The sequence below is a fragment of the Equus przewalskii genome, chromosome 16 (assembly GCF_037783145.1).
Source record: "Equus przewalskii isolate Varuska chromosome 16, EquPr2, whole genome shotgun sequence".
In the NCBI taxonomy this organism is placed as follows: domain Eukaryota; kingdom Metazoa; phylum Chordata; class Mammalia; order Perissodactyla; family Equidae; genus Equus; species Equus przewalskii.
The window spans coordinates 79870655-79897821 of NC_091846.1; the positions used below are offsets into that span (position 1 = coordinate 79870655).

The 27167-nt window shown below is 60.6% G+C and overlaps 1 protein-coding gene across 50 annotated transcripts in view; it reads left to right on the forward strand.

Annotated features, from left to right (window-relative positions):
* The window catches only part of MCF2L (MCF.2 cell line derived transforming sequence like), a 181963-nt gene that overhangs the window by 81187 nt on the left and 73609 nt on the right, over nt 1-27167 (forward strand). For 7 of the 50 annotated variants that reach the window (XM_070579320.1, XM_070579328.1, XM_070579323.1 and 4 more), the window contains exon 1: nt 19871-20267. The exons of 29 other annotated variants lie outside the window; for them this stretch is intronic. In XM_070579320.1, the coding sequence (XP_070435421.1) occupies nt 20195-20267 (73 nt within the window). In that variant the 5' untranslated portion in view covers nt 19871-20194. Of the gene's footprint in view, nt 1-736; nt 989-3324; nt 3628-11094; nt 11266-11630; nt 11653-11705; nt 11767-11814; nt 12175-19870; nt 20268-27167 lie in introns of those variants that run through there. 14 more of the 50 variants (XM_070579350.1, XM_070579352.1, XM_070579339.1 and 11 more) reach the window with 14 other exon arrangements.

Below are 27167 nucleotides of genomic sequence, written 5' to 3' on the forward strand. Positions count from 1 at the left end.
CCCCGCCCCGGCCCTGTTGTCTAAGCAGCTTGGACTCCAGCGCGTAACGGGCAGTCTCACTGGGCACCTGCTGGTTGGGGTTTACGGACTGTGTCCACTGCCTTGATCTCTGACGTCAGAGTGAGGGGACATCTTTCCACTGTCCCAAGGAGCCAAGACCGTGTGGTGGGCAGGGCCAGCCCGGCTGTGACGGCGGTACCAGGTGGCCCAGGCGTTCTCCAGGCTCTGAAAGAGGGTGTCCAGGTGGGGGCCCCCACTTTACACCCCAAATGGCTTTACACACCATTTGTTGGAGACACACAGGCCTTGAAGGAGAGGCTGGAAGGGACACAGGGGCGCTGGGATGTGGGGCCTGTGTCTCCACTCACCTTCCTGTAAACAAACACAGCCTCCACCCATGTGTTCCCGAGAATGGCCCCTTGTGTCCGGGGCATCAGACTTTATCAGAGGGAGGAAGGTGGTGACGCAGAGTCACTCTGGACAGTATCGTCTGATTTAACGTGTCCATCGGTGCGTCTCTCTCCCTGGGCAGCGTGGAACGTTGGCTGTTCGACCTGCCCGGCACCTGCTTGGAAGCTCAGGGAAGTCACGCCGGCAGAGGTGTCCTTGTGCCTGGAAACGAGGCCATGACAGGGCGGGCGTTCCTTTCCCCTCCAGCCGCCCAGCAGCTGGCGAGCTGGCCGGAGTCCATGTGTACACACAGGGTGGGGAGAGCAGATGAGGCCTGCGGGAGAGCAACCACCCTTAATGCTGCTTCCTAGTTCGCGGTGAGATGAGAGTGGGAAGTCGGCTGGTCCCTCGTGCAGATTTTAGGGAGCAAAGTTCAGTGGAAGGAGGGAGGGCAGTGGGAGCGAGCGCAGGGGCCTGCGTCTGCCCGTGTGCTCATCAGCCATGGGGGACCGAAGGGCTGCCCGCATCTCCGTGCCGGAAATGAAAAGCTACTACATTTATTCTGAGTGGTGCTCCTGGCTGCTCTCTGTTGCTGAGGGTGAGTCCTTGGGTCCCTCTGGGGTCGCTCACAGGAGGTGCACTGGGGCGGTCAGGGGTTCTGGCTGCACACGTGCTGTTTTGATGTGTCCGTTAGTCGTCAGTGTGGGGCTGGTTCTCACAGACCTGTCGTGTTGGCAGGGGAGGGTCTGTGTGGTCCGTGTCCCTGGCGTTTGGAATGCCGGGGGAGTGGGGATTGTGAGTAATGAGCCTCTCACCCAGCGTTACCATCAGATGACCGGTCGTGTCACCGGCTTCCTGAGGCACATGATCTCCCTGCGGCTGGCAAGGGTGAGCTCCCAGCCGGGAGGGGAGAGCTCAGCCGGCACTGAGCCCGGCAGAGCTGCGGCTGACCCTGCACTGAGGGCGCCCGGTACGCGAAGGTCCATGCATAAAACACAAAATAGAGCAAAAGCCGTTAGCTACGTGGTATTGATTATCCCGGGACGGTGATGACTTCTGTGAAGATCAGCTTGTACTGTGCAGTGACACGAAGCCGCTTCACCGTCAGCTTTCCAGGAACCGCAGATCCTGGCGGAAACCCCGGTCCCGGCCTCGAGGGCTGAGCCAGTCTCCTGTGTGGGAAGGGCGCTCCTGCATTCGACCCTGGGATCTCCTGGAATGTGGATAGGGAGGGCCCTTGCTCCCTCATGGGCTGAGTCTCATCCTTTCTGTGGTGAGAGCTCTGACGTCTTTGGGACCAGGATCTGGCCTGGCCGGGGAAGATGCAGCCCGTAGGACCGGAGCCTCTGGAAGTTTCCTTGGCATTTCATGTGGCCCCGTTCTGAGTTCTCCCCGTCAGGTGTCGAGCTTTGCCGTTGATGAGCTTTGCGTCACTGTCTCATCTGAGAGTCTTCCTTTTGCTGACGGGGAGGGTCAGGCAGTCATGCTTGACCTGGAGGGTTGTCAGGAGCGACCGTGGCGATGGGCCGGCAGGCGCTGGTGGGCGGCTGGTGTGCATCCTGGGTTTGCTGCGTGGACCACGGCCATCCAGGCTTCCCGGTTCTCCTGTCACTGTCATGGTAGCGACAGGACGCCACAGACAGGAGCCGGGTCAGTGAGTGATGGAGGAGGACGCAGGGAAGGGGTGGGCTGGGCGGTGGAGCCCCTGGGGACCCCCGGGGAAGAGGGGGGAAGGCCAGCGTGGCTCGGCTGGGCAGAGAGGAAGCTGGCAGGTGGGAATTCCCGCAGCCCGGGTGAAGCACCCCGAAGGCCTTGGTCCAGGTGGGAACAGAAACCCAGGCTCTGCCAACGAAACTAGTGGCTGCCTCAGTTTATCTGTTTGTGAAATGATCATATGCCTTTCCCTTCAGGGAAAGTGAGGCTGAGTGAGAGCTGAAGCTTCTGTGGCGTTGCGTTCTCCAGTCAGTGTTGGGGCTAAGCCCACAGTTAGACGAAACAGCCTTAAATCCTGACAGAAATGCCTGAGGGGTTCATCGTGTCCGGCCTCCCGCCTTGGCCGTGTGGGCTGGCAGCTCACGATGTTGCCCGTTGGAGTAGATCCCACGAGAGCCGCCTCCCGTACGGCCTGGGGCTTGGGCACGCCATGCTCCTCTGGTCCTTGGCCGCGTCCGTGCAGGCCACCGGAGCCCGCGAAGCTCCTCAGGCGTCACAGAGACGAGAGGCGGCCCCGCCTGCGCCAGCCCCAGGCCTGCGTGTCCCCCCCGGCCTCGAGGTTCCCCCGGGACGACGGGCACTCGGGAAGGGTGGCGGTCACTCGCGGCCAGGGTCTCCGTTTACGTCTTGCCATGAAAACAAGCCGCGGAGCCGCCCAGCCCTAGGCGGGCCTCTTCTGAGCTGCTCCCTTCTGCTGCCTCGTCCTCACATTCGGGAGCCAAGGAACACCCGTGCGTGTGGGTCGGACCCGTGGCCGCAGGGCTGGCGGACGCGGACGGCCACAGGGACAGGAGCGGCCCGTCCTCACTGTCGGCGTTGTTGTGCAGGTGCTCGAGTGTGGATGTGTGTGAGCTCACTCCAGGAGCCCCCTCACCAGGCCGTCCCTCTGGGCCGTGGCTCCTGCCCCTTCCCCAAAGGACAGTGGGACAGCGGGACGGCCGTGGGGCTGTGCTAGAGGGTTCACGCAGCTGGGGCCAGGGTCTCCCGTGTGTGTCTGGTCCAGGTTGGAGGGAGTCTTCGAAGGCGGTCTCTGTCTGCCCGTTCCTTCCAGCACTTTCTGGAAATGCTTTTGTCTAAACTGAATGTGGTCCCTCCTGCACCCCCCGGGGTGGGATGGGGCTGCTGGGGGCACAGCCCAGGGTCCCCCTCACCCACCCAGCAAGCAGCTGTTACCCGGCAGCCTCCGAGTTTCTGTTTTGATTTTCCGTCCTTTTCTTCTTTGTTTTTCATGAAATGTCCGAATTCCCCTCCTGGTTCCCTCAGGACTGCTGTTCATGTGACAGCGGAATCCGAGGGCGATCGGCTGCCACAAGACCGGGAGGCACGGGCTGGGTGCCCCTCTCCCCCGATTTGGCTAAAAATACTCTACTGGTAAATTAAAATTGAGTCAGAGCGGCAAAACCCGGGAAGTGAAACTTGGCCTGGTGGAAGCTCACGGACCAAGTCCTCAATCTCAGAGCTCAGCTGCTCCTCTGGGAGAGCCAGAGGCCGTGCGCGCTGTGGGACCTCGCCTGTGGGCAGCAGGTAGGGGCCTCAAGCCGGTCGGAGCATGGCTGACACGCTATCAGTGCCGGTGCTGGTCAGAGGGGCCCCTCCGGGTGGTCCGCGGAGGTTGCATTAAGGCTGTAGGTGTGCGAGTGGGTTGTGAAAGGGGACAGCTTAATGTGGTGTCGGGGCGCTGACCGGATTGCCACTGCAGTGCCCCCTCAGCGTCCTCCTCAAGCTGGGCTGTGAGATGCCCGAGAGGGAGGGGGACATGTCCAGACTTGAGCCCTTTGCCCGGTCTGTGGAGAGCTGGCAGCCACGGTGTGTTTGTGTCATAGAGACGGTGGCAGGGTGGGCAGGGGTGCCTGGCTCTGAGTGAGGTCTGTGTCCAGAGGAAAATCGGAGGGGCTGACTGAGGGTGGAGGCTTCCTCCCAGAAGGTGCGCGCGCGTCTCCGGGACTGTTCGCTGGCCCTGCCTGGTGCACTGTGATTCAGGGGGATGCGAGCAACGTCTGACAGCACGTAGGCTGTTTGCTGGGGGGCACGGCTGCCTCTGACCGGGGCCACCGTACTTTTAATTCTCTATCTGCCACATTCGCTTCTTTCCCAGTATTGTGTGGGGAGCAGAAAGGTTGCCAAGTGCCTCTGGGGTGCAGTTTGTCCATCATACAAACGTGTGTCTGAAATATACACAGGACGGGGCAGAGCGCGGCGCTGCAGGCCACGTTCGCCTCAGGGCAGCAGTGGGACCCTTCCTTAGCGCCTCCGACAGGTACATGCGCCCTTCCCGCTTGGGGGGCTTTGCGTGTACGCGGGCAGCACATTCCGATGGCAGCTGGCCCTACAGAGACCCTGGAAGGGTCGTTCTGTGTCCAGCAGGAGATAAAGCTGGCGTCTGGGCCCTTTCTCAACTCATAGCCTCCGTGTGAGATGCAGACACTCGCATCTTTTCCTTTTAATTTATCCGTCACTGCAGTGGCTTGGATTTCTAGGAGGCTCATCCACTGAAAGCAGCGTGAATGACAAAACCCATGTTTGTCACTGTCTCACATTGAGACCACTATGATTTGTGTGTGCTGGCAACACTAGTTTAAACCCTGTTGTGGAATATTTGTTCCAAATCCTGCGACATCAGATAGGCTGTGCTGGGGAGACCACTTTTTCTGCGTCTCTAGAGCAGTCTGTGTTTTCGAGGACAGAAAGTAAAGAGCGAGTGAAATGAAACCAACCTACGCTCATCCTGCGTGTGGGACCCTAATAGGGAAAGAGAAAAGCAGACCCCACCAGGCTGGGTGAGCTGGGCGGCAGGGGGCTGACGGTACCCTCTGTGGTTTTGTTCACACCGCCTGGGAAATAGGTCTGCTCTCGAGTACGCCTTCATTTTCCAAGGTTGCCTGAAAGAGCTGTTCAGAGTAGCTTCCGTGACTTCTACGTAGGAACAAATTTTCAGAAAAATAAACTGTCTTCTGTATTAAGCTAAGAACAAATGAATTCACAAAAGGTTTCAAAGGCCCAAGAAGTGCTTTTCTTCCTTCCTTCCTTCCTTCCTTCCTTCATTTGTTCCAGAGGCAGGCACGGAGTCTGCTGTCTGGCGGGCCCGTGCTCGGCGCTGGAGACAAAGACGTAAAGTCGACCTGTGTCCTGTGGACAGTGGGGGTGGACAGTCCAGGCTAGGGGAGCCCATCTGGGTGTCAGTCAGCTTTGGGGGAGAGGTCAGTGGATTGAGCAGCTGAACAGAAACGGGCTTCGTCCCCTCTGAGGAGCTGCCCCTGCTGCCACCTGATGGTGAGCGAGCCCCAGCACGGGGTCCCTCTGCCCGGTGGCCGCTCTGCCCCTGGCTGACCGGAGGGAGGGGCTCCTGTTCCCTTGCAGGGGCCGGAGTTGAGCGTGTGTTGGCTCCAGGAAGCACAGTCTGAACTCAGCCTGAAAGTGAGCCCCGGGTGTCCGCGTGGGACTTCCTTAAATGAGCCTCCAAGAAAGCCCAGCAGCCTGTTGTAATGCAGCTTCCCTGTTTTGGGGAGTATTTGCCTGAATGACACAAACATCTTTCAGATGCTTTTTCCAATTGCATTACTCATTCTGTGGAGGGATAAAAAGCATGATATTTTTTTTGAAGCATGATTTCATTAGAATGTTGGAATTTTTACCAGAAGTTGTTAGGAGCTCCAAGAATCTGTCAGATATTTGTAAATGGATCAGGTGAAAAGAGCATCCTAAATGTGACAGCTTATAATGCAATTGAAATGTGCATGTGAAACATTTTTGAGAGTTTTGCATTTCATGCCCAGTCGTCCAGCTAGAGTCACAGCCGGCCGCCCCCTGGCCTGTAAAGGATGATGTTAGTTCCAGAGTTAGGAGACCTCTTCATGTCTTAAGTGACTAGAAATAACTTATTTTAACTCAAGATTTGGCCAGTTCTGGTCTCGACCCCATGCCCACCTGACAGTGCCCGGCCCGTGTGTGGGATCTCAGGCCCCATGACCACCTGACAGTGCCTGGCCCGCGTATGGGATCTCAGGCCCCATGCCCACCCGACAGTGCCCGGCCCGTGTGTGGGATCTCAGGCCCCATGACCACCCAACAGTGCCCGCCCCGCATGTGGGATCTCAGACCCCATGCCCACCCGACAGTGCCCAGCCTGCGTGTGGGATCTCAGGCCCCATGACCACCCAACAGTGCCCGGCCCGCATGTGGGATCTCAGACCCCATGCCCACCCGACAGTGCCCAGCCTGCGTGTGGGATCTCAGGCCCCATGACCACCCGACAGTGCCCGGCCTGCATGTGGGGTTTCAGGCCCCATGCCCACCTGACAGTACCCGGCCCGCGTGTGGGGTTTCAGGCCCCATGCTCACCTGACAGTGCCCGCCTGCGTGTGGGATCTCAGGCCATGAGTACGATTTCTTGTTGCAAGTTCCTTTTTTGTGCACTCATAGTAACCTTCTCAAGGTGTTTGAAATAATTCCTTAAACAAGGAAAGTATTACCTTTTTTATTAGCAGAAACCACTGTGACTCAGGAATGTGGCTCACTGCTGGGGGGCCACTGTGAACACCCTGACTTGTCTGTCCAGGGCTGGGGCCACATGGCAGCCGCGGGCATGGTACACCCTCCGGCTCTTTCTTGGCTTCTGTTGGTGGTCGAGTCTTGGTTCCTTGAGGGTGGATTTTGGAAATAAGCACATCTCTCAGAAGGGTGCGTGTTGGACTCGTTGGCTGGGCGGCTGCCTCTCGGTTCCCAGGGTGTGGGGCCGTGATGTAAGCGCTGTGCTTGCAGGGAACTTTGCTGCCCCAGAGGACGAGGGGGAGGCTGAGGAGGGTGTCAAGAGAAGAGGATTGGACCCACCCAGCAGAGACAGATCAGAACCAGAGCCATGTGACAGGGAGGCACATCGATCGAGCAGAGTCTTAGCTGCATTTCCTCCTTGTGAGACTGACACAGAATGTCTAGCTGTGGGGGGGGCATGTGGCACGTCCTTGTTTTCCCCCTCCCCTTAGCATTTCAAGCCACTCTGTTAATCAGTTATTTTTTGTGGCATTGGGACTTCCATATTCATTTAAATCAACATAACGTCTGAGACAGCAGAAAGCTCACTTGTGTTCTGGCTTTAAACGCACTGGCTTTTTAATTATATGGGCTCTGAAGAGCGTAAAAGAAAGGGTGTTCTGCCAACAGCTGGTGCGGATCTCACACTGTCTGCACAGGGCTCAGGCCCAAATGCTACGACGCTCACCTGGCAGCCGTGGTTCCGTCTTCACCCCACGCACCGAGCACACCTGAGCTCAGGTCCCACGAAGCGAGGGTCAGGGGGCGCACAGCAGGAGGCGTGTGGTCTCTGGCGGTTACAGGACTGGGAGAGGCAACCCGGAGACGATGGGGCGGGACATCTGGGGTGAGGGAACATACGTGTTGATGTGAACACGGGAGCAGTAAGGAGTGACCATGGCTGTAGCCCGCCAGGTGGGAGGGGAGTTTTGGTCCAGGACCTGGGCTTCTAACCAGAGCCCCTAGTGCCTGAAGCAGAGATGTGGAAGGAGACTGCTCTTTGGGCAAGGACGTGTGGGAACAGTGTGGAGGTGGGAAAGCAGTTACCCAGAACCTTCCGGAACGGTCCAGGTCACAGGCAGTGAGGTTCTGAACCGCAGGGACCAGGCAGGGGCCTGACTGGGGAGACTTCTGGGCGAGAAGGGACGGAGCCGGTGAGGTTCTGTGGGGTAGGGGGAGGTCCCCAAGGCTGTTCCGGGACGTCTGGCCCAGGATCTGGGGGTGGGCGAAAGAGGAGGGGGCAGGGGCCCGGTTCAGAGCCGGAAGCATCTGAGAGCAGGCGTGGACGTCGTTACAAATACGCTGGAAATGGCTTCAGTTCAGAAGATGAGTTTGCTGGCGAACAGTTACCTTCCTTGGAACCAGGGCTGAGGAGGGTCGGTGGAGAACGCTGCGGCATCAACAGCCGACTTGGCGAGTCGTTTTCCCTTTGACATAAGTGGACACGTGAAATACAGCAACAAGGAAGCACGGCCTCACTGAAGGGAGGCGGTGGTGTGGACGGGAGGGTCGTGGGGCGGCCGCGAGGATGCTGTGTGCCCGTGCTGCCACACTGGCGTCTTCAGAGTGGCTGCTGCGCGGTCTCGTCTCCAGGCTCCCTCCGCAAGACCCTTCCAAGATGATTAACTGACTTGAAGAAACCTTTCCCAGAAGTTCCACATGGGACATGTGGGTGGGACGGTCCCTGAAAATCCCGTTAGCCCTGAAAGCATGGTCACCTCTTAGCCCTGTGGGGTCCACCCTTTGGGGCCGTGTGCAGAGCAGCTCTTCCTGGGGTCAGCTGGGGGGCCATCCACCTACGGGGCGGGCATGAGATGCCTGTCGACGGGGACGAGGACGGGGACGTGCTCCTGGAGCTGGGAGTGAGATCCCCCGTGCATGTTCTCAGTGTCAGGACAGTACATGTGGGGTCTGGCATGTTCCCGGAGCTGTTGCAGTTTCCCAGGAGAGGTGAGCGACTGGCCAAAACAACAAGAAGACAGAGGAATCCGGGGTCAGGACCAGGATGGTCTTTAAAGGGTTGAATCAGGTCTGTGAAGGAAAATAGAGCTAATGGCTGGGCAAAGGAATGTGGTGCAGAGACAGACACAAAATGGGAATATAAACTTGAGGGGAGTTAGGGCAAAACTAGAAGCGGGCCCAGAAGAGAGTCGGCCCCAGGGGCATCTAGAGAGTCCAGAGGGCCTGCTCTGAAATCCAGGAGCCGCGGTGGGAGCCGCGGTGGGTCCAGGAGAGACAAGGCCTGGCGTTGAGGTGCATCTGCAGACTCTGCCCCTTGTTCCTGGGGAGCAAACCCAGCTCCCCAGCACCTCCCTTCTCCCGATAGGAGAGGAAGCGCAGGAGGCCAGAGCCAGAAGCACGTGTGTTTCTGCGCTGGAGGGGTGTGTGGGAGGGAGCAGGGCGGCACAGACCGAGGGGAGGCCCCAGGGGGCCTCTCCTTGTGAGTCCATGAAAGCCTCTGAGGGTGGGAAGCGTTTATGAAAATACTTTAAGACGTTGCATTCGCCTTTGGTGAGCCTGCCTGTCTCGTCCTACCAGTCGTCATCCCACTGGTCTGGGATGTGGGGAAGGCCCCACTCAGTGACCTGCTGGTCAAGACCCGCTGCACCGCCCTTCATCCCAGGAGAAAGTCGTGCCAGGAAAACGGGACCTTCTCTGCTCTCTGGGATGCCCGCCCCGCTTCAGGATGCCTTTACCAGGGCCAGAGGTCGCCTCCTCATCCTGCAGGTGGCCATCAGGGACCATGTGACCGTGGTCAGCTGGCGTGGATCCAGGTGTGCCACGGAGGGTGCTCTGGAGCCAGCTGGCTGGATTCAGCTCCTGGGCAGGCCCCTCCCTCCCATGAGCTGGGAGTGGGTCTCAGTCTTATCATCCACAAACAGGAATGGCAGCCCCTTCCTCTCGGGGCCGCTGGGACCCCCCAGGTGTTGGCCCAAAGTCAGGTCTAGGGGCCCCCCCACACTGGCTCAGCTTTCCGGGTCTCATCTTTTCTCCATTTCTCGGAGCATCATCTGATGTGGGCTCCTAATCGTGTGTCTGCTCCTCCCGCCCTGCAGGACACAGGCCCCCCGACAGCCTGTGAGTGGCCACCACCAGGCCACTTTTCAGACGAGCTCATGAGGCAAGGAGCTGGCTCTGGCTGGGCGCAGGGCCATGTCCTGCAGAGGCTCCCGATTTGGTCCGAGCCGATAAATGCTCCTGGTGTGGAGTGTGCTTGGAGCGAAGGAGAAGCCGCATGGAGAGCTTAGGGCTGAGCCCACGTGCCCAGGGCTCAGCAACTTTCATCCAAGACCCTGCCCGCCAGGACCTTTAGCTCCACTCCCTCTTGGTCGCTGCGGGACCACAGCCACATGTGAGCGGCTCCCCCTGGGGCCAGGTCATTCCTCTGCCCTGTGACCCAAGGCAGGGGGAGCAGATTCCGACCCCACGGTGCAGCACAGGCATCTCAGCCCGGATCCTAGCCCCGTGCACCCGTGGCTGCTGGCCGGGCAGGTGGGCAGCCTGTCTGGTCCTGCCCACCTAGCCCTGGTGTCGCCTGAGACACAGGGGGAGCAGCAGAGAACGCTGTGCGCTAGTGTTGGACTGTGGGGCTGGTGATTTCTGAGGTGGCAGTCGCACCTGCAGCCACATGGATCCTGGGCACACCCCCTGTGAAGGAGGACGTTCCTTCGGGGGCACCCAGAGGCCCCCCGGGCCCGGCACACAGCACAGGCTTGTCCTGTCCTCACACGGCTCCGGGCTGACCTTAACCTAACCAGCTCCTAGCCCTCGTCCGCTCCCACCAAATCTCCCGTCCGTCCCTCCCAGGGTCACGCCTCCCCCCCAGGGTCGTGCCTCCTTCCTTTCCCGGCATGGCCAGACGTCTCATCTGGATGCCCAGGTTTGGCTGGAGCCTCTTAGTCCCTTTTCGTTATATTCTGATGCAGAAGGGTAAACGCCGGTTAAAAATAAAACATGTTGGCTTTGGGGCTTTTAAAAACCAGAATGGGTTTTTCTGAGGTACCTGCATTGCAGCCAGCCCTGGGTGGTTACCGGGACCTGAGCCCCGCCCTGCTCTGTGTGCCATGGAGCTGTGAGCGACCAGAAGCCCTGGCACGACTTTCCGTGTTTCTCAGGGTGTGAGACTCATTTGGAAAGCAGCCCTAAAGGAGGGTGTGCCCTCCCTCCAAGGGGTCTCCTGATGTGCCTCCGTCCCCTCCACCAGTTCTCCTGGCACCCTGGGAGCACCTTCCCTAGACGCGGATCCGATGGGCCCGTGGGCGCAGGCTCCTCCGTGAGCCCTGCGCTGAGATCTGGTGCTGCCCGCCAGCTCCCCTGAGTGCCGGTGCCAGGAGCCCCGCCCACCTGCCAGCGCAGGGCGGACCTGTTTCCACCTCTGGGCTCCTGACAAGGAGTCGCCTGCCAGGAGTCTGAGTCGCTCCGCCCTCTCCCGCCCCCACGGAACTCCTGCTTGGCCCTTTAGACACACCCGCCACCCAGCTGGCCTGGTCATCCCCGGTGAGGGCCTGGGTACAAGGGGGGTCCAGCCCTGGGGCCGCTTTCCTCTGAGCGGCATGGCTGGGGTCCTGTGGCCCCTGGGAACCGAGTGATGACTGTGAGCCTGGAGCATGAGGTCACTTGTTCTGCACCTCTCAGGTGAGGAAACTGAGGCCCAGCTCGGTGGTCAGATTTAGAATCTGGACTTCCCATCGAGAGCCCCCGGGGTCCTGAGACCGAGACCACCGAAGTCCAGCCCAGAAAGGCATGTGTCACCTGTCTTCACCTTCCTGAGTCCAGCACACTGGACGGCCCTTTGTGCCCTCCAGGTCATGGTGTGGGGGGTGAGTACTGGCCACCCACCACCCACAGCCCCCAGCTCCCCAGGCCACAGCCGGCTCCAGTCCAGCCCTGAGGCATCCACGGATGGGCTGAGTCTCACCCTCCAGTGTCCGTGGCCAGGGTGGCATGTGGTTCGACCCACGGCTCCAGCTGTGTTTGCTCTCTGACTGCGGATCTGCCCACAGCCCCGCCCGGATTGATCAGGTTTGTGAAATGGCTTGTTGACCTAGGAGGAGGAGCTGCTCCCTGCCCAGGTCGCTTCTGCCCATGTTGGGGCTTGTGCAGCACAAATGGAGCGGCTGTGCCTGCCGCCCTCAGGTGGGAATGGTGGGTCGTCCATAAACACTCGGTCCCAGGCCCCGCCCGGAAGCGGAGAGGCTCATTGTTGAGAGCGATGGTATCTGGAGCTGTGAGTCTGTTTTTCCAATCAGGCGCGGAGAGTGTTCCTGCTCAGCGTGGGAGCCGCCCGGCCCTCTGCCAGCCCCTGCAGCCGGCGCTTCTGCCCTGGGCCCTGCAGGAGGGGGTCCGGAGCCCCTTGTGCGAATTCCGTCCAAACTGCCAGGTATCTGCTGGAGCCCGCCGGTCCAGCCACGGCTCCGACCGTCTTTCCTCCTCGTGCTCCTTACCCCTCTACGTAACACATTAGCACGCACCCCGATGTCGGCTTCATACGCGCTTGTTGGGGTCCGTAGAGAAAACAGGCAAAGGTAAGAGCAAGGACTGGAGGTAAGACGGTTCGCACCCCTGCTGGACCCGCCACTCACCGCCGCTGAGCGCTGGACTCATCACGCTGGGCCTGGGGAGAGAAAACTTAATGCATAAATGACTGGGAAACGGGACTCGAAAGTGCAGTAACACACCAGACAGGGTGGTGCTAAGAGGAAGGCCCCTGGGGCCGGGGTGTGGGGTGAGGGCTGGCGAGGGGGCTGGGTCCACGCCGGCTTGGAGGGGGCCACTGACTTGATTTCCCGAGCTGCTTGGCCTGCCAGAGTTGGTGTGAAGAGGGAAGGAAGGGAAGCCTCAGAGGAGCAGAGAAGAAGCTTGTGGCTGTATGGGCCCCGTCCTGGCCCCGGCACCGTGCGCTCGGCTCTCTGTGGCACCAGAGCCGTGCCAGGAGGGCCACGGAGCGCGTGTGTCGCTGTGTGGACGTATTTGGCTGGGGCGCCCGATTTCACGCGTCTGTCTTGCGTTGCCCCTAATGGTAAACGATGTGGAAACCAGACAGCAGCCAGCGCCTCCCACGGGAGGCGGTCAGACCCCTGGCGCTGGAATCCCACAGACAGAAGCAGGCTGGAGCTCCGTGTCCCAGTGCACATCTGCAACCCGATGTGGTGGGAAGTGGGTCTCCAGTGTGTGCGCTCAGAGCCAGCGAGGCCAAGCTGGTCTGAAGTTCTGGCAGAGGAGAGGAGGTGGTGGTCGCCCGTGCTGGCTCCCACTGCAGCAGCGTGGCCGGGTGCCTAGAGCACAGTCCTCTGTGGCAGCCTCCCGTGACTGCGACAGACCGAGAGCACGTCGGGCCCGTGAGCCCCTGGCCAGCTGCCTTCTCCTCAGGCTCACTGTGGCCTCAGCCCAGAGGGCATGAGCGGTCATGGATCTGAGAAGCAGGAGCCCTGTTGCTTGTGGTGGCTGCCCGTCCATGAGTTGGAAGCCCATGGATGGGCGCTGAGGCCCAGCCTGTGAGGAGCCCGTGGGGCAGGCAGCCCCCTTCCTGCCTTTAGAGGAGCCTGCAGGCCAGGCTCCAAAATGAGACCAACAGACATCTTCGGGGCGGGTAAAGGAATCCAGAAGAAAGAGCTGCGTGGGGCGTGGGGCCTGGCCAGGCTAGACCCCTGAGCCAGGAGGTGGGACCTGGGGTGGTGTGGGGTCTGCGGGTCAGGGCGGAGTCTGCAAAGCAGTGGAGACCGGATACTCAGGGCTCCCAAGGCCACTGGTGGTTTGACTGGCTTCTCTTCCTGAATCCTGTGCAAGAAACCCAGTCAAGACGACGCTGGTCCCTGGGGAAGGGGTTGGTCCAGGCCCCGCCTCGGGGTTGGGAACCACTGTAGGCCCTGGAGGTGGGCTCCTGCTAACCAGGCGAAGGGCATGGAGAAGCTGAGGGCGGTGGGAGAGTGCGGGAGCCCCCTCGGTGGTCTCTTAGCCTCGGGGCTTGTGCCTCAGGGAAGCTTGTCTGGGCTTATAAATCACCCAGTTATGGAATACATGCCAAGGTCCAAGGGATTTAAATGGCGAGAAGTGGAATATTAATGCTTTTTAATTCTACTAAAAATGTATGAAAAACACTTCTACTCTCACTATAAAAATGTGTTTTAAATGTGCGTCATCTGACTCAACAGGCTTCGTAGTTTTTCCGCGTCTGATGTCATGGATCAAAGCCAGTTCAGCGCTCAGAGAGCACCACTTTTAGTGAAATTGTTCTCACGGCCGTGGTGGCTGAAACGGGAGCGCGTGCAGTGGGCGGGTCGCTGTCCCCATCCGAGGTTTTCAGTCTCCTTCAGCAGTTACGCAGGTGGCGGTCAAGTTCAGCTTCCCGTCGTCTAGAAAATTCCTGTCTTTATTAATGCTGGTGTGTTGTTCTTGCGGACTAATTAGAAGGTGTCGTGTTTTTGTGTTTCAGTGGGTTTATGTTTCGTGGGGTCAGAACTCACTGTCACTGTTCAGCTGGATCATTTTGTTGGGAAACTTGCCTTAGTGCGTGTGAGGTTTTTTAAATCATTCTGTTGAGGTCGTGATGGTTCATAGCGTTGTGTGATTCGTGTGTGGGTCTTTAACCTGAAAAGCTCTGTTTGGAAGATGCCCTCCCCTTAGTGGAAATGTGGTTGCTTCTCACTTGGGATTAAACGAGCTGGCCTGACAGTTTTCCTTCTTGGCGCCGTCTTGCCAGATCTGATGGGACGGTCGCGGTTTCCTGCCTGAGTGATGCTGTCGGTGCATCGTGGTCGTCTGTTCGTTCCTGCTCTGGAGTCTTGATTCTGCAGTCGGCCTTAGGTGAGGGCTGGAGGGTGCGGTCTGCAGAGTCCCTGGGTTGGGTGCACGGAACCGTGGTGCTGCGTGTGCCGAGAGCTAGCCCCAGGGGACGAGCTGGCCTGCCAGGCCCTCTGCGTGGTGGCTGCCCACCCTTTGGGTCCCCACCCCGTGACGGCACGTGGCCCAAGGTTGGGAGGCCCAGGCACCCCTGGTGTAGCGGTTTCCTGCTGTGTCCACAGCTGGAACTTGTGGTAGAAGTGGGGAGATGGAGGTGGGATGGTCACGGCTGGCTGGCCGGCTGACCAGTCACGCAGGGTCAGCCTGAGGGCCCGCGTGTCCCCCGAGAAGTCTGCTTTTTATCCTCTGACAGTGGGTTGACTTTGGGGGCAGAGAAAATGCGTTCGGCTTAGGAGAGCCGAGTGGACAGACTGCAGGACACGAGAGCCCAGGGCAGAGCCCCAGGGAGCAGCAGCGGCTAAGGTGGGAAGGAGCAGCGCTGTAACAATGGGGGAGCTGAAGGACGGGGAGGAGGGCAAGGACTCCAGAGGAGGGTGGGGAGGACGTGGGAGGAGGACGTGGGAGGAGGACGTGGGAGGGGCACAGTGAGTTCACAGGAGGGGGACAGCGTGGGGACAGAGGACTGAGCAGCCGGTGTCCGGCTTCGCCTGCTCCTGGAGGCTTTGCTGAGCCAACCGCTGAGAGCGACACCTGCCTCCAGGGTTGCCATGACGACTAAACCAGGCCAGGTGGTGAGGGAGGCCTGAGCAGATAAGGGCGCAGCCTCGAGGTGCTCCTCTCGCCGTGCTGCCCAGCAGAGGAGGCCGGGCGCCCAACACTTCGGCTCTGCTCTCTGCGGCATTCTGGATCTGGAGCCTATTTTAAAGTTAGACGGTATTTTTCTAAGGTTCGAAGGGACACAGTTTTGCCCACAGGGAGACTGTTCCGTGTTTTGGTTGGCTTTTCCTCCCTCCTACGGGGAAGGACTAATGCCCAGCTCCTGTAAATACTTGAGCTCAGCTGGGCGGGAGGTGGGGTGCTGCCGCCGGGGAGCCGCCCACCTCAGGCTGCAGGTTCTCAGGGCTGGGCCAGCCTTCACGGCCGTGTACACTGTGTGTGTTTGAAGTATGACGTGGCATGTACCTGTGCTGAATACTGCAGGTTTGACAGCAATGCTGCGTTTCCTCAAGTGGATGAACAGTGAAGCGGGCTGTCCACCATTTCCTTACGGCTCAGGACCCCCCGCAGGGTCCCGGCACATTCAGACCGGGAGACTCTGGCCCTCCCTTCGAACCACCCTTCTCCCAGAGGAGCCTCAGCAGGCCCTGGCCCCAGAACTGCTCTCGGGGAAACAGACCTTCGGAGCCAGGATCCTGTTTCTGTGCCTTTAACTGGCAGCCGGAAATGAGCAAGGCCTGCGTCTCGCCCGGGAGCCGTGATCTGTGGCTTCCAGGCCCCGTCCTGTCCCGTCAGGCCTCGTGTTCTCGCGATGTTCTGCAGGGCCTCACTCTCTCCTTCTTGTGTGGTTGCATGCCTGCACTGTTGGAACCTATGAAATTGTCTTTTTAGGGCTGGCCCTGTGGCATAGTGGTTAAGTTTGGCACATGTCCCACTTACAAAATGGGGGAAGATGTTAGTTCAGGGATGATCATCCTCAAGCAAAAAAAGAGGAAGATGAGGGCCGGCCCAGCGGCGTATGGTTAAGTTCACATGCTCCGCTTTGGTGGCCCAGGTTCACAGGTTTGAATCCTGGGCATAGACCTACACCACTCAGCCATGCTGTGGCCGTGACCCACATGCAAAATAGGAGATGATGGCACAGATAGTAGCTCAGGGACAATCTTCCTCAAGCCAAAAAAAGAAAAAAAAGAAAAAGGAGAAATTGTCCACAAAACCCTCTGACCCGACACAGTGAAGCATGTTTATGTCTCAGGCAAACACCCTCTCTGCCTGGCAGCCGCGCCCCGTGCACGGGCTCTCATCCTGGACAAGCGCTCGCTGGCCAGCTGGTGGCTCATTCACAGACCGTCAAACGAGGGAGAACGTGAAACGGGGGGTGGGACGCTGCCCGTTTATGAGAAGAGTGACTAACTTACCATCAGCTGCTCAGGGCTGATGGTCACTAACCCCCAGCGATGACCAGGCCCCTGCAGCCTGTGTGTCAGCTGCTCACGGGCGCCGCTCCAGGCTCAGCTGTCCCCACAGTGAGCGTCGTCCCCACGCCCAGGGCCGACCTCTGAGGCTCCATGAGGCTACGGCTACTGAGCCGGTTCCCAGAGCCAGCATCTGGCCCTGGAGACTTTGCCAGAAATGCCTGCATGCCCTTTGGCCTCACACCTGCCCACACCCCCTCCCCACGAGGGCCGGTGTGCGTTCACTCCTTACCTGATCCACACTCTCGAGAGAACGTCACCTGGTAGAAGTGAAAACAGAGAGGAGAACCGGTGGTCCTTGAACTGACAGCTCAGCGAGAATAAAGCCCTGGTGGGCTGCCAGGGGGAAGCAACCCAGTTGGTGGTGGAGACTGAGGCCGAGCGCAGGGCGTGGGGAACGGCGATGAGTGCACAGGGCGCTGACTGCTGGAATGAGGGGCTCAGAGACCTCCTGGGCAGCAGAGTCACGGAAGAGCTGACCTCGCACCAGAATTCCACACTCTGGGCCTCTCAGGGCTGCAGGGGGGCGAGGAGAGTGCATTCTGGAGAAAATGTCCACACAGCTTCGTCTCCCGTCTCCTCACTTCTGCTCCTGCCCGCTGTGGTCACATTCCTTTAACACGCATTCATCACGCACCTGCCACGTGGCAGGCACGGCTCTGAGTGCCAGAGATGCAACAGGGAGCCGGAGGGACAAAGAGCTCGGCCATGGAGGCTGAGTCCTGGTGGGTTAGCACCAGACACAAGTGTGGCGAGATGGGCGTGAGCCGTGGGCATGGCGGGTGAGGACGGGCTGGGGACATGCGGAGATGGGTCACAGTGGAGGGGGGCGGCGAGGGTGGCTCCCTGGGTAGGAGACGGCGGGCAAGACTGTAGGTGAGCGAGGGCGTCACTCGGTGGACGTTGGGGTGGAGAGACCAGCCGAGCCGATTGACCACTGGGGATTTTTTTCCCCGGACCCTTCAGTGCCCGCGGCCTGTGCTGGGAAATAGTGCGAGCACATGGGGTGTGCACTGCCCCCTGCCTCTGGGACGCCCTCCTCCGCTAGGAGCACTGGGGTCCGACCCTTCCCTTCTAGTCCCTGCACCTCCCGGGGCAGGTGGCTCGATTTCTTGGATGAATGAGACACATGTCCTTAGAGGGAAAACCTCAGGCAGACCAGCAGCTTCCTTTTAAACGCTGTGTCTGGTTCCAAAGGGGACCAGCTCTAAAGGAGAGCAAATGCTTGTTTCGTATGGACTCCAGTGTGGTGTGTTCTGGATTGTTCTGCAGAAGTGCATGGCAACCGTTAGAAACCCGCCCAACCCATGCTTCCCGAGCCGCTGGCCTTGGAGGCCGTGTCTCTGTGCAGTGGCCTGGGCGTGTGCCTTGGGTGCAGCCGGACCGTGAACCCAGAGACAGAGGTGCTGGCTCGGGACGGCCAGGGTTGGTTTTTGTGTTGGAAAGTGTCCCCAGCAGCCAAGTGCATGAGCCGAGGGCAAGTGGCGTCTCCAACCATGAGGATGAGAGAGAAGTGTGGTGACGGCCTAGAGGCCAGGCTCTCGACCCTGACGGGGTCTCTCCTGAGTCTAAGGGTCAGGAGCTGCCTGGGGGACTGGGCCTGGGTCTGCTTCGAGCGTGTCCTTCTAGAATGGGGGAAGCCAGGACGGAGGGGCAGGCGAGGCCGAATGTGAGCCCCGTGCATCCCCGGGTGCAGCTCCCCTTTCTTGCCCCCGATGTGCCATTGGGCTTGTCTGCTGGAGCAGCAGGCCGAGAGCACTGCGCCGGATGCTGGGAGGCCTTCTGGCCGAGGGATGTCAGGGAGCTGCCTCCACAGGGACAGGCATGTCTGCCGTCCCTCCCTGGCGCGGTGCAGACGGCCCCGGTCTAGTCACAGGGACCATGGGGCTGCTGTCGCCCTCCTGGGGAGCATCCTGCTTTGCAGGGCACCTGAGCATCTGCCGAGCACCTGGGAGACACAGGGACCACAGGGAGCAGAGCGGGGAGCACGGCGAGAGAGCGAGTGAGTGGTTAGGTGGGTGCCCCGCAGCCCCTCCCTCTGCCGCCTGGCACCTCTCGTCCTTGCGTTTGTAACTCCTTTCTCAGAACAGTCGTCTGCGCTGTCTGTTACCCATTCGATGTGCATTCGCCACGTGCTAGATGTGTGAGGCGCCCTCGGTCCTGGGAGCCCTGCCCAGGGCCATGGGGAGCTGCACCAGGGGCTCCGGGCAGGAGGGGAGCAGGGCATGGCCATGGGTGGTCTCCGCAGGAGGTCAGACCCCAGCCGGCTCCCAGCATTGCGGGAGAAGGCCGTGCTCCACGTGACAAGGACCTGCCTGTGGTGTGTGCTGGGGTCTGGGGGTGAGGCAGTGCTGCGAAGCTGCCGTAGGAGCCCCGCAGTGAAGGGCCTCGCCCGCCCGCTGGGAGCTTGCCCCCTGGTCTGCTCAGCTGCCTCTCGGTTCCCAGTCTCTGGGGCCGTGATGTAAGCGCTGTGCTTGCGGAAGACTCTGCCGTGTCAGAGGGGGAGGGGGCGGCTGAGGAGGGTGTCAATAGAAGAGGATTGGACCCCCCCCAGCAGAGACAGGGCAGAACCGGAGCCACGTGACAGGGAGGTGCAGCGGGTGTGGCAGCTGCCACTGCAGCAACAAGGGCCCCGATAGCGGGAGCGTGCCCAACCCCATGGCCTCCACTTGGGGGCTCCGCCCAGGGCCCAGGCTGGCAGGAAAGCACGTCTGCGACATTATATTTGGATGGCAGACATGGGGACAAACCACATGCCGGTGGACGCTTCTGCGCTCTTGTCTCGTGAGCCAGGACCAGTCCTGGTCCAGCTTAAAGGGCTGCCCCGTCCCCAGGTTGGTCCGCTGCAGCGCTGGGCTCAGGCGCTGGGCCCCCTCAGCCCCTTGGGCTCTTCCTGCTCAAAATCTGGTCCATAGGCCAGCGGCCACGCATCCCCCGGGAGCTCGTTAGCATCTTAGCCGCTGCCCCCCCCCAGAATCAAAACCCGCATTTTAATGAACTCCCCAGGGGTTCCCCCATGGCAGCCACCCCCCTTGTTACATCTCCCTGTTGGCAGCCCCCAAGGGCGTGCTGAGGTCTCAGCTGCTGAGGGCCTGCTCCACATATGAACATGAGTGTAACACACAGCTTTCAAAGGTGCTCACTGACAGACAGGTGGACGGACAGGGAGAGCCGTGTCAGGCAGCCTCTGAGCACCCTACTTTCCAGCGCGTCTCCTCCAGTGAGGGGTCAGGTCCAGACCCCCGAGGCTCCACGTGCCCCGGCCAGCCCTGCCCCTCGCCCTGCCGCCTGCCCGGCTTAGGGACAGCGCTGAGCGCGGGGCTCCCGCAGGGAGGGTTGAGACGGGCGGTGTGGGCTGGAGCCACTGCAGGAAGCTCGCTGCCGCTGGGCTGGCAACAGTTAACCGGCCGAGGGCAGGATAGGTGAGCCGGCCGGCCGTGGGCTGCGCATCAGGCCCCTCAAACCCCAGGCCCTCGGGAGCTGCCAGGCTGCATCTGCAGAGCCCCAGGGGTGTGCGTCCTCTCGCAGGCGGCCCAAAGATGGAGCCCAGCCGCCTTCCTTTGTGCGCCCAGAACGGGCATTCTGCGAGGCAGGTCGCCGCCTCCTGACGCCGGCGCGTTGGCGGCCGCAGCATGACCTTAAGCCTCATCTCCGTGCTGTCGCAGGATATCTCCGGGCTGTGGCTCCTGCTGAAGGCGAGCACAGGTGCGTCTGGCCTCGCGTTGGCGCTTGCTGTGGGGCGACGGTGCGTGGGGGGCGGGGGGACCAGGGACCTCCTGGTCGCCCACGTAGGCGGCTGCAGAGACTGAGCCGGCGGTCTGGCCTGTAGGTGGGATCCAGGCTGGGGCGGTGCCGATGCAGGTGGCAGTGGCAGTCCCCCTCCTGGGGGTGGGGGCGTGTCGGGCGCCACCGGCTGGTTTGGGGCTGTGGCCCCCGGCTTCTCTCCCTGCCCGGGGTGCCCCTGGGGAGCCGCTCACTGGGCCTGCCTTGGGAATGAAGGGTCACAGTCGCACGCACACCCTGGGAGCCACCAGAATGCACCCCTGCTGGGGCTCCTTTGTTTGAGCTTTCCCATAGACACGGTGCGCGTGCAGCAGGGAGCCACAGAGCCTGGGAGAGAGGGCAGCAGTCCCCGGCGGTGATCCCGGGCCAGTGCCGTCCCCCGGTGTCCATGCACCCTGCACACCATTGAAGGCCTCTCTCTGGGCGAGCAGGGTTCAGGACCGGGCGGTCCCAGCCTGTGGACGGTGAGGGCCCGTCCTGGGGGATCTGTGTGGCCCTCATGTGTTGTCCCTGCTCCCGTCTCATCGGAGGGTGGGTGCTTCTGAGATGCCCGTGGGGACGGAGGACAAAGACCTGGGATGGGCCCTGCCCTGGCCTGAGCAGAGGGGACTGTGTGGGTCTCCTTGTGCTTCTGAGGATGAAAGAGCATTCATTGTGAAGCAGTTTGTCTTAAGTACGTTTTCCAGCAGGTACTTCTGCCAAGGATTGATGGATAATTCATAAAACAAGTATTCTTGTAAATTTTAATCAATCAGTCAAACCTTAGCTGTCCGTGACAGCTAATAAACATCTACAGTTTCCAGTTTTACAGTGAAGAGACTGGGTGTGTGAAGAATGGCTGAGTAAATGAGTTTCCCTGGCAGATAAGATTCAGAGACCATGAGGTGCTCAGGTGGCCCCACGGAAAGTCGAAATCACTCGTTTTTAAATGCGGAACACAAGCTCTTGGACGTGTGGGAAGAGGTGCTTTCATGTCTGAATTCAGTGTCACTGGGACAATGCCAGAAGGATCCTAAAAGGACGCTCTCTCGCACGCAGCTCGTCTGGGATGGTAGGAACTTCTCCCGTGTGTGGCGCTCTGTGTGAGGTCGCCCAGATGTCCTCTGCCGAGGGTGTGTCCCTGTTGTGTTGTGGGAGGACTCTCCGGTGTGGCCAAACGGAATCATTCTTGATGCCCATTTGTTTTCCTAAATAGAAATTAGTTGGGGCCAGCCCCGTGGCCGAGTGGTTAAGTTCACGTGCTCCACTTTGGCAGTCCAGGGTTTCTCCAGTTCAGATCCTGAGTGCGGACATGGCACCGCGTCCCACATGCCACAACTAGAAGGACCCACAACTGAAATATACAACCATGTACCGGGGGCTTTGGGGAGAAGAAGAAGGGAAAAAGAAGAAGATTGGCAACAGATGTTAGCTCAGGTGCCCAAAAAAAAGAAATTAGTTTTAATTCTTCTAACTTTCCCTTAAAATTCTTAGTTTTTCTAGCTCATGCTTTATTTTTAAGATGAACAGGCTCTCGAATAAACATCCGAGGAAGTTCGGTGTAATTATGGGTTGGGAGGCTTTTTCCCTGTCTCTAGAAACAGTTTGCTGTTTTCCTACCAAAAAGAAGCGTTTATGACTTATGAGGAAACAGATGCTGGTGCATCTGGGGGATCTTTCCCTCGATGACGATGATGATGATGCCGAGGGTACGTCCAGAGTGTGTGCTCGGGGGCTTGTGTAACAGGATGCTGACTTCATTGGCGCCTGCTGTTTACAAACAAGGTCACGTGCTTCTCCTGCTCAAGGGGGACGGGAGGAAGCCTGCGGAAGGTTGGTACCTGGCCGGTCGGGCTGGGCGAGAGCAGAGGGGCGTGGTGAGAGTCAGGAGAGTGACACGGGAGACCCGGGCTGGCTTGCTGTTCCAGCCCACCCAGAGCCCCTGCTGAGTGGGGAGGCAGGTTGGAGCCGCTGCCTCGTGCCAGGGACAGGGGTCTCCTGTCGCGTCACTCGTGAAATCAGTGAGGTCAACAGGTGTGCATGACCCGCCACCCCAAACCCGATCCCGAGAGCTCCCTCCCATCCCTCCACCTCCCTCCTCCCTCCACCTCCCTCCTCCCTCCACCTCCCTCCACCTCCCTCCTCCCACTCCTTGTCCCTCTCTCCCTCTCTGTCTGGTTTCTGTCTCTCCCTCCCTCTGTCTTTCTCTGTGACTCTGTCTCTACTTCTTTCTCTCTCTGTCTGTCCCTCCCTCCCTGCCTCTCTATCTCTCTGTCTCAGTCTCGCCTTCTCTGTGTCTGTCTTTCTCTCCCCTTTCTCTCCATTCCTGTTTCTCTCTGTGTCTCTGTCTCTATTTCTCTGTCTCTCTGCTTCTCTGTCTTTGTCTCTGTCTGTCTCTGTCTGTCCCTCACGTGCGTCGTGTCTCTCCCTGTCCCGTGTACCTGACCAGCTGTGGTCCCGAGGCCAGACTCCTGGTGGAGCGGATCCCTGGAGCGCATGTGCCCTGTTCTGCTCTGAGCCACCCCGTCTGGCGGGGGGGGGGAACCCCATCACATGGGCCACCCATCCCCTCGCCCCGCGGCCCCCTCCTCCACGCCCTGTGTCGTTGTTTCTGTCGGTTGGGTGTGTGTTTTGGTGAAGGTTAATGCAGCTTCTTATTCCTTCTTAGCTTATGGAATTCTCGGCGCTTGGAAGGGGGGCAAACGTGCTTGTCCGCGGTCTAGGCAGGAACTTGGGAGTTTTCGAGGGACCTGGTGTTGGTGGTGGGAGCGGCCGTCCTCCCTCGTGTGGCGTGCTCCCAGAGCAGATCCCGACAGCAGATGCATGTGAGCGTTGCCCGCGAGCCCCCGGCCTCGGAGGGGGAGGCGCGACCCTGCGGGAGTCAGCGGGTGTTCCCCTGATCTCAAGTTCTGTTCTGCGATGTGGACTAGAGAGCGTTTCAGAACCAGGAGAAGAGAAGGAAGCTGCCTGAGAAACCTGCTTTATTCCGAACCAGCGGGCTCGTGTGTGCGCTGTGTTTGTGTGTGTTGTATGTGGCATCTGTGTGTAGTGTGTGCGTGTGTGCATGTGCGTGTGAGGCATGTAAACCACATCTACCACTCCAGTCAGCAGAGGTGCAGATGCCTGGGAACCTGAAGTTGGGGCACGCTGGGGACCAGTGTGCGGGGACTCAGGCCGCGCTGTGGGAGGGGCCAGTGGCGGCCGGCACAGCATGCCTGTGGGGCCCAGCGTCCAGGGGGCTGGGCTGTAGCCAGGGCAAGGTGGCCGCCGTGTTGTCCGGACACTGCTCCAGGAATGAGGGCCGGCTGACTGAAGGGGGCGTGCACACTGCTTGTAGGCAGACTGAGGCCGCGCTGGTGCTCTTCCCGCTCCGTCCTCCACCCCAAGTCTGCTCAGGCCCCGGCTTATTGGATGCGTGTCCTGCGGCCAGCTGTCTTCAGCATGACAGCTTAGCGCTTCCTCCCTGTGGAGCTCAGGCCACCATGAGCCCCACGGAGGCCTTGGACGGGCCGCAGTGGGCAGCCCTGTCCGTGTCATCTTCAGAGGGACTGGAATCTCCTGGTGGCTTGCTCATCTGGACCCAGTCCTCATCCCGTGGACGGCTTGTTTTCACCCCACTGGCTACACTGCAGGTGAGGCGTGCACCAGGCCTGGCCGTGTAGAGTGTAGACTGAACAACCAGCGCAGTCGGCAGGTCCCGTCTAATTGGGTGCCAAGGGGAGACGCTCAGAGGTGGAGCAGAGCCCCTGCAGGGACGTGGGACATCCCCACCGGGGACATGGGCAGAACAGCTCAGCTTTGTGGGGGTCTGGCCTGCTGTGCACGAGACCTGCTCTTTTCTCCAGGGACTTGGGTCAGGGGGCATGGGTACCTAAGCGGCAGCGTTCCCTGAATTAGCCGGATCCTCTCAGCCTTGGACCCAGGAGAAGGGCACCTGGAGCACGGCGTACCTCCTGAGGTCGTTGCCCGCTGAAGGAGCAGGGCATCAAGTGACATCCAGGCCTCAGAGACGGCCTCCTGCCGTGTGCTGTTCCCAGGCTGGCTCGCTCTCACACACGCCTCTCACCTGGATGCGCGCTTGCCAGCTCTGGGGTCCCAGGGGTGGGGGCAGCGCTGGCTCCCCCGTCAGGTGGGCCTGAGCCGGAACGCGTGATGTAATGCCCTCGGTGGGCTTGTGGGGCCACATGAGCCGGTCCCCGGGAAATACCTCTCCTGGTCCTGGGACCAGATGCAAACTTCACGGGGAGGGATGTCATCAACAACAGTGAAAGGTCCTCAGACGCCTGGCGCTGAGACCCCGGAGCTGATCCTCAAATCCGGTACATGAGGCTGGAGGGGGTTTCGGCAACGGAGCGAGCACAGCCCTCCAGGTGCGAGTTTCCCCTCCGCCTTACCTGGCCCACCTGTCCCCCCGCTTCCTGCTGGCTCGGCAGACGGCTGGCAGGTCTCCATGGGCCACCCTGGCCCCATCCAACCTTCCTGGCCCTGGTGGCTGGGCCCCCGACACCCCTCCCAGCCAGAGCCTCCCGACATGCGGGTCTCACTCCCCGGACAGGCCCGTGTGGGGCAGGATCAGTGAGGCCGGCCGTCTGCGCTCCGCGTCCAGGGTCACCGGCCTGCCTGCCTGTCTTTTGTGCCCCCTGGGCCACACGGTGGGCAGGGCCAGCTCCCCCTGCTCCTGGGTGTGTGGCCTCAGGGTCTGGGTTCGCTGGGACCTTTGTGGCACCGAGCGGTTTGGTGACTAAAACACACGCTGCGCTTCTCGGCTCTCTGGCCGCCTCCCTCCACCCCCTCCCTGCGCGTGAAGACAGGTTTGTGTTAGTGATGCTGCCATCGGGTTTCCAATCTGCTGCCACATCAGACGACTGGAGGTGTGTTTCCCAAAGCGCCACCCAGAGCCCGTCCCGGCCCTCCTGCCAGGCCCCTCACACTGCTTCTCGTTTTGGCGGCAGTGTGAACATCCAGGTTCCCTCATCCCCTCGCCGGCTTCTCCCTGGCCGTGCCTGGTCCTGGGGGGCCAGCCGTGAGCTCCGGGTCCCGTCCTTGCTGCCCCCACAGGCAAGGGCGCCCTCCCACCTGCTGCCCCGCCGCTCAGAGCATGAGCTTCCGGGATGTTCTCGTCCCCTCACTTTGGTTTCCAAACCCACACATGCGGACTTTGCCCCGTGCCCCTTGAGGCCACACGGCCGGACACTGGATTAAACAGAGCTGTGGCTCCTCGAGTGGGAATTTCAAACCAAAAAGTCCCTGTGGCGTTTGCCGCCATCCTCCGTCCTTGGCTGACTCCTCCTCTCCCTCAGGGCGCTGTGAGCGGAGGGAATCCCGCAGTCTGCGCTGGGGGTGCGTCTCAGGACGCTTCTGGGAGAGGTGACGGCTGGCTGGAACCGCGGGGGTTCCTGGAAGGTCAGGGCATGTGATGGCGGCCTCGTCCGCAAGGCCCGGCTCCGGCTGCAGCACTGCTGTGTGGGCGTGAGGAGGCCTCGCCCATGGTCGAGGGCTCCCGTCTCAGTCTCGATGGGGCCCAAGGGCCCTTGGTCCATGCGGGCTTTCAGACAAAAACAGACACCGTGAGCCCAGGAAGCGACAGCCCAGCTGAGCCGTGCTCATGGCGACCACACAGGGACAGAGTTTAATGAAAGGGGCAGTTTGGTAAAAATAGTCAGGCCACACAGCCCCCCCCCCCCCCCCCCCCCCGGTCTCTCCCGTTGGACTGCCTGCTGCGCTCCTCCCCAGCCTGCCCCATCCTCATGCTGGGGAGACCCCGCCCGCAGGCCTTGATGGCGCCAGGCCGCGTGACCTGCTAGCACCTCGGTGAGCAGGGTGAGCGCCTCCTGAGGCCTCAGTCACCAGCCTTTGGGGGCCGGGCAGCTGAGGGTGGCGCTGGAGGCCCGACACCTCGGTCCATACGAGGAGGAGGGAGCTCACAGAGGCACTCCCACCATGCGCCATCCTCTCCCACGAGGACTCGCCCGTTCCCAGCAGCTGCACGGCGGCACCACTCACGGCTGGCCCCGGGGGACAGGGTGGGGGCTGGGGGTCTTGCCCGCTCACAAAGCAGAAATGAAGCCACGGGGGAGGGACGGGAGCAAAGGTCCAGGGACCCCAGGAGCAGGAGGACCAGCGCGTGGCCTGTGCCACGCGGCCACGCTCATCCTGAATGCAGCCTCGGTCCTGGCCCAGCGTGTGACACTGTGTCCCTGTGTCCCCAGCTCTGCAGGCGCCAGCTCCTTCAGCTTCAAATGCAGGGACTTGACTCTTGAACCCAACTGCCCCCTTAGGATGCCCTGCCCCCATGCTGGGAGGCCCCAGCCTCGGCCCAGGGCAGCCGGGGAGGGAGTGGGGGCCCCAGCCCCATGCCAGCCACAGTCCTTCAGAGACCCCAGGCCACCCCAGGCAGGAAGGCCCGAGGAGAACGTGGCCACATGAACCCCTGTTGTCCCCTTTAGTCCTCCCACCCCCGCAGGACCAGCCTCCCCGCCTGTGCTCCTCGGCAGCCAGCTGTCCTGGGATGTCCTAGTGCTGTTATGAAATGTCCCCTTGTGGAGCCCTCGGCTGGATTGAAATGTCTTTTTCTTAAAAGCCAAACCAAAGTCAAATTGCAGTGGTGACATGATGCCGGCCAGGGCAGGGGGCAGACCGTCCATCCCCAGGCATTAGTAAGAAAGACCCACTGCGCACCAGACACCACACTGTAAATGTTCACTCAATGCACAAACCACCTGGAAGCTGGGTGCCACGATTGTCCTGATTTTACAGACGAGGAGACCAGCTCAGAGAGGTTAAGTCACGTGCCCAAGGTCACACAGCTCCTGACTGCCTCTGGAGCCCTGGCCCACTTCCGGG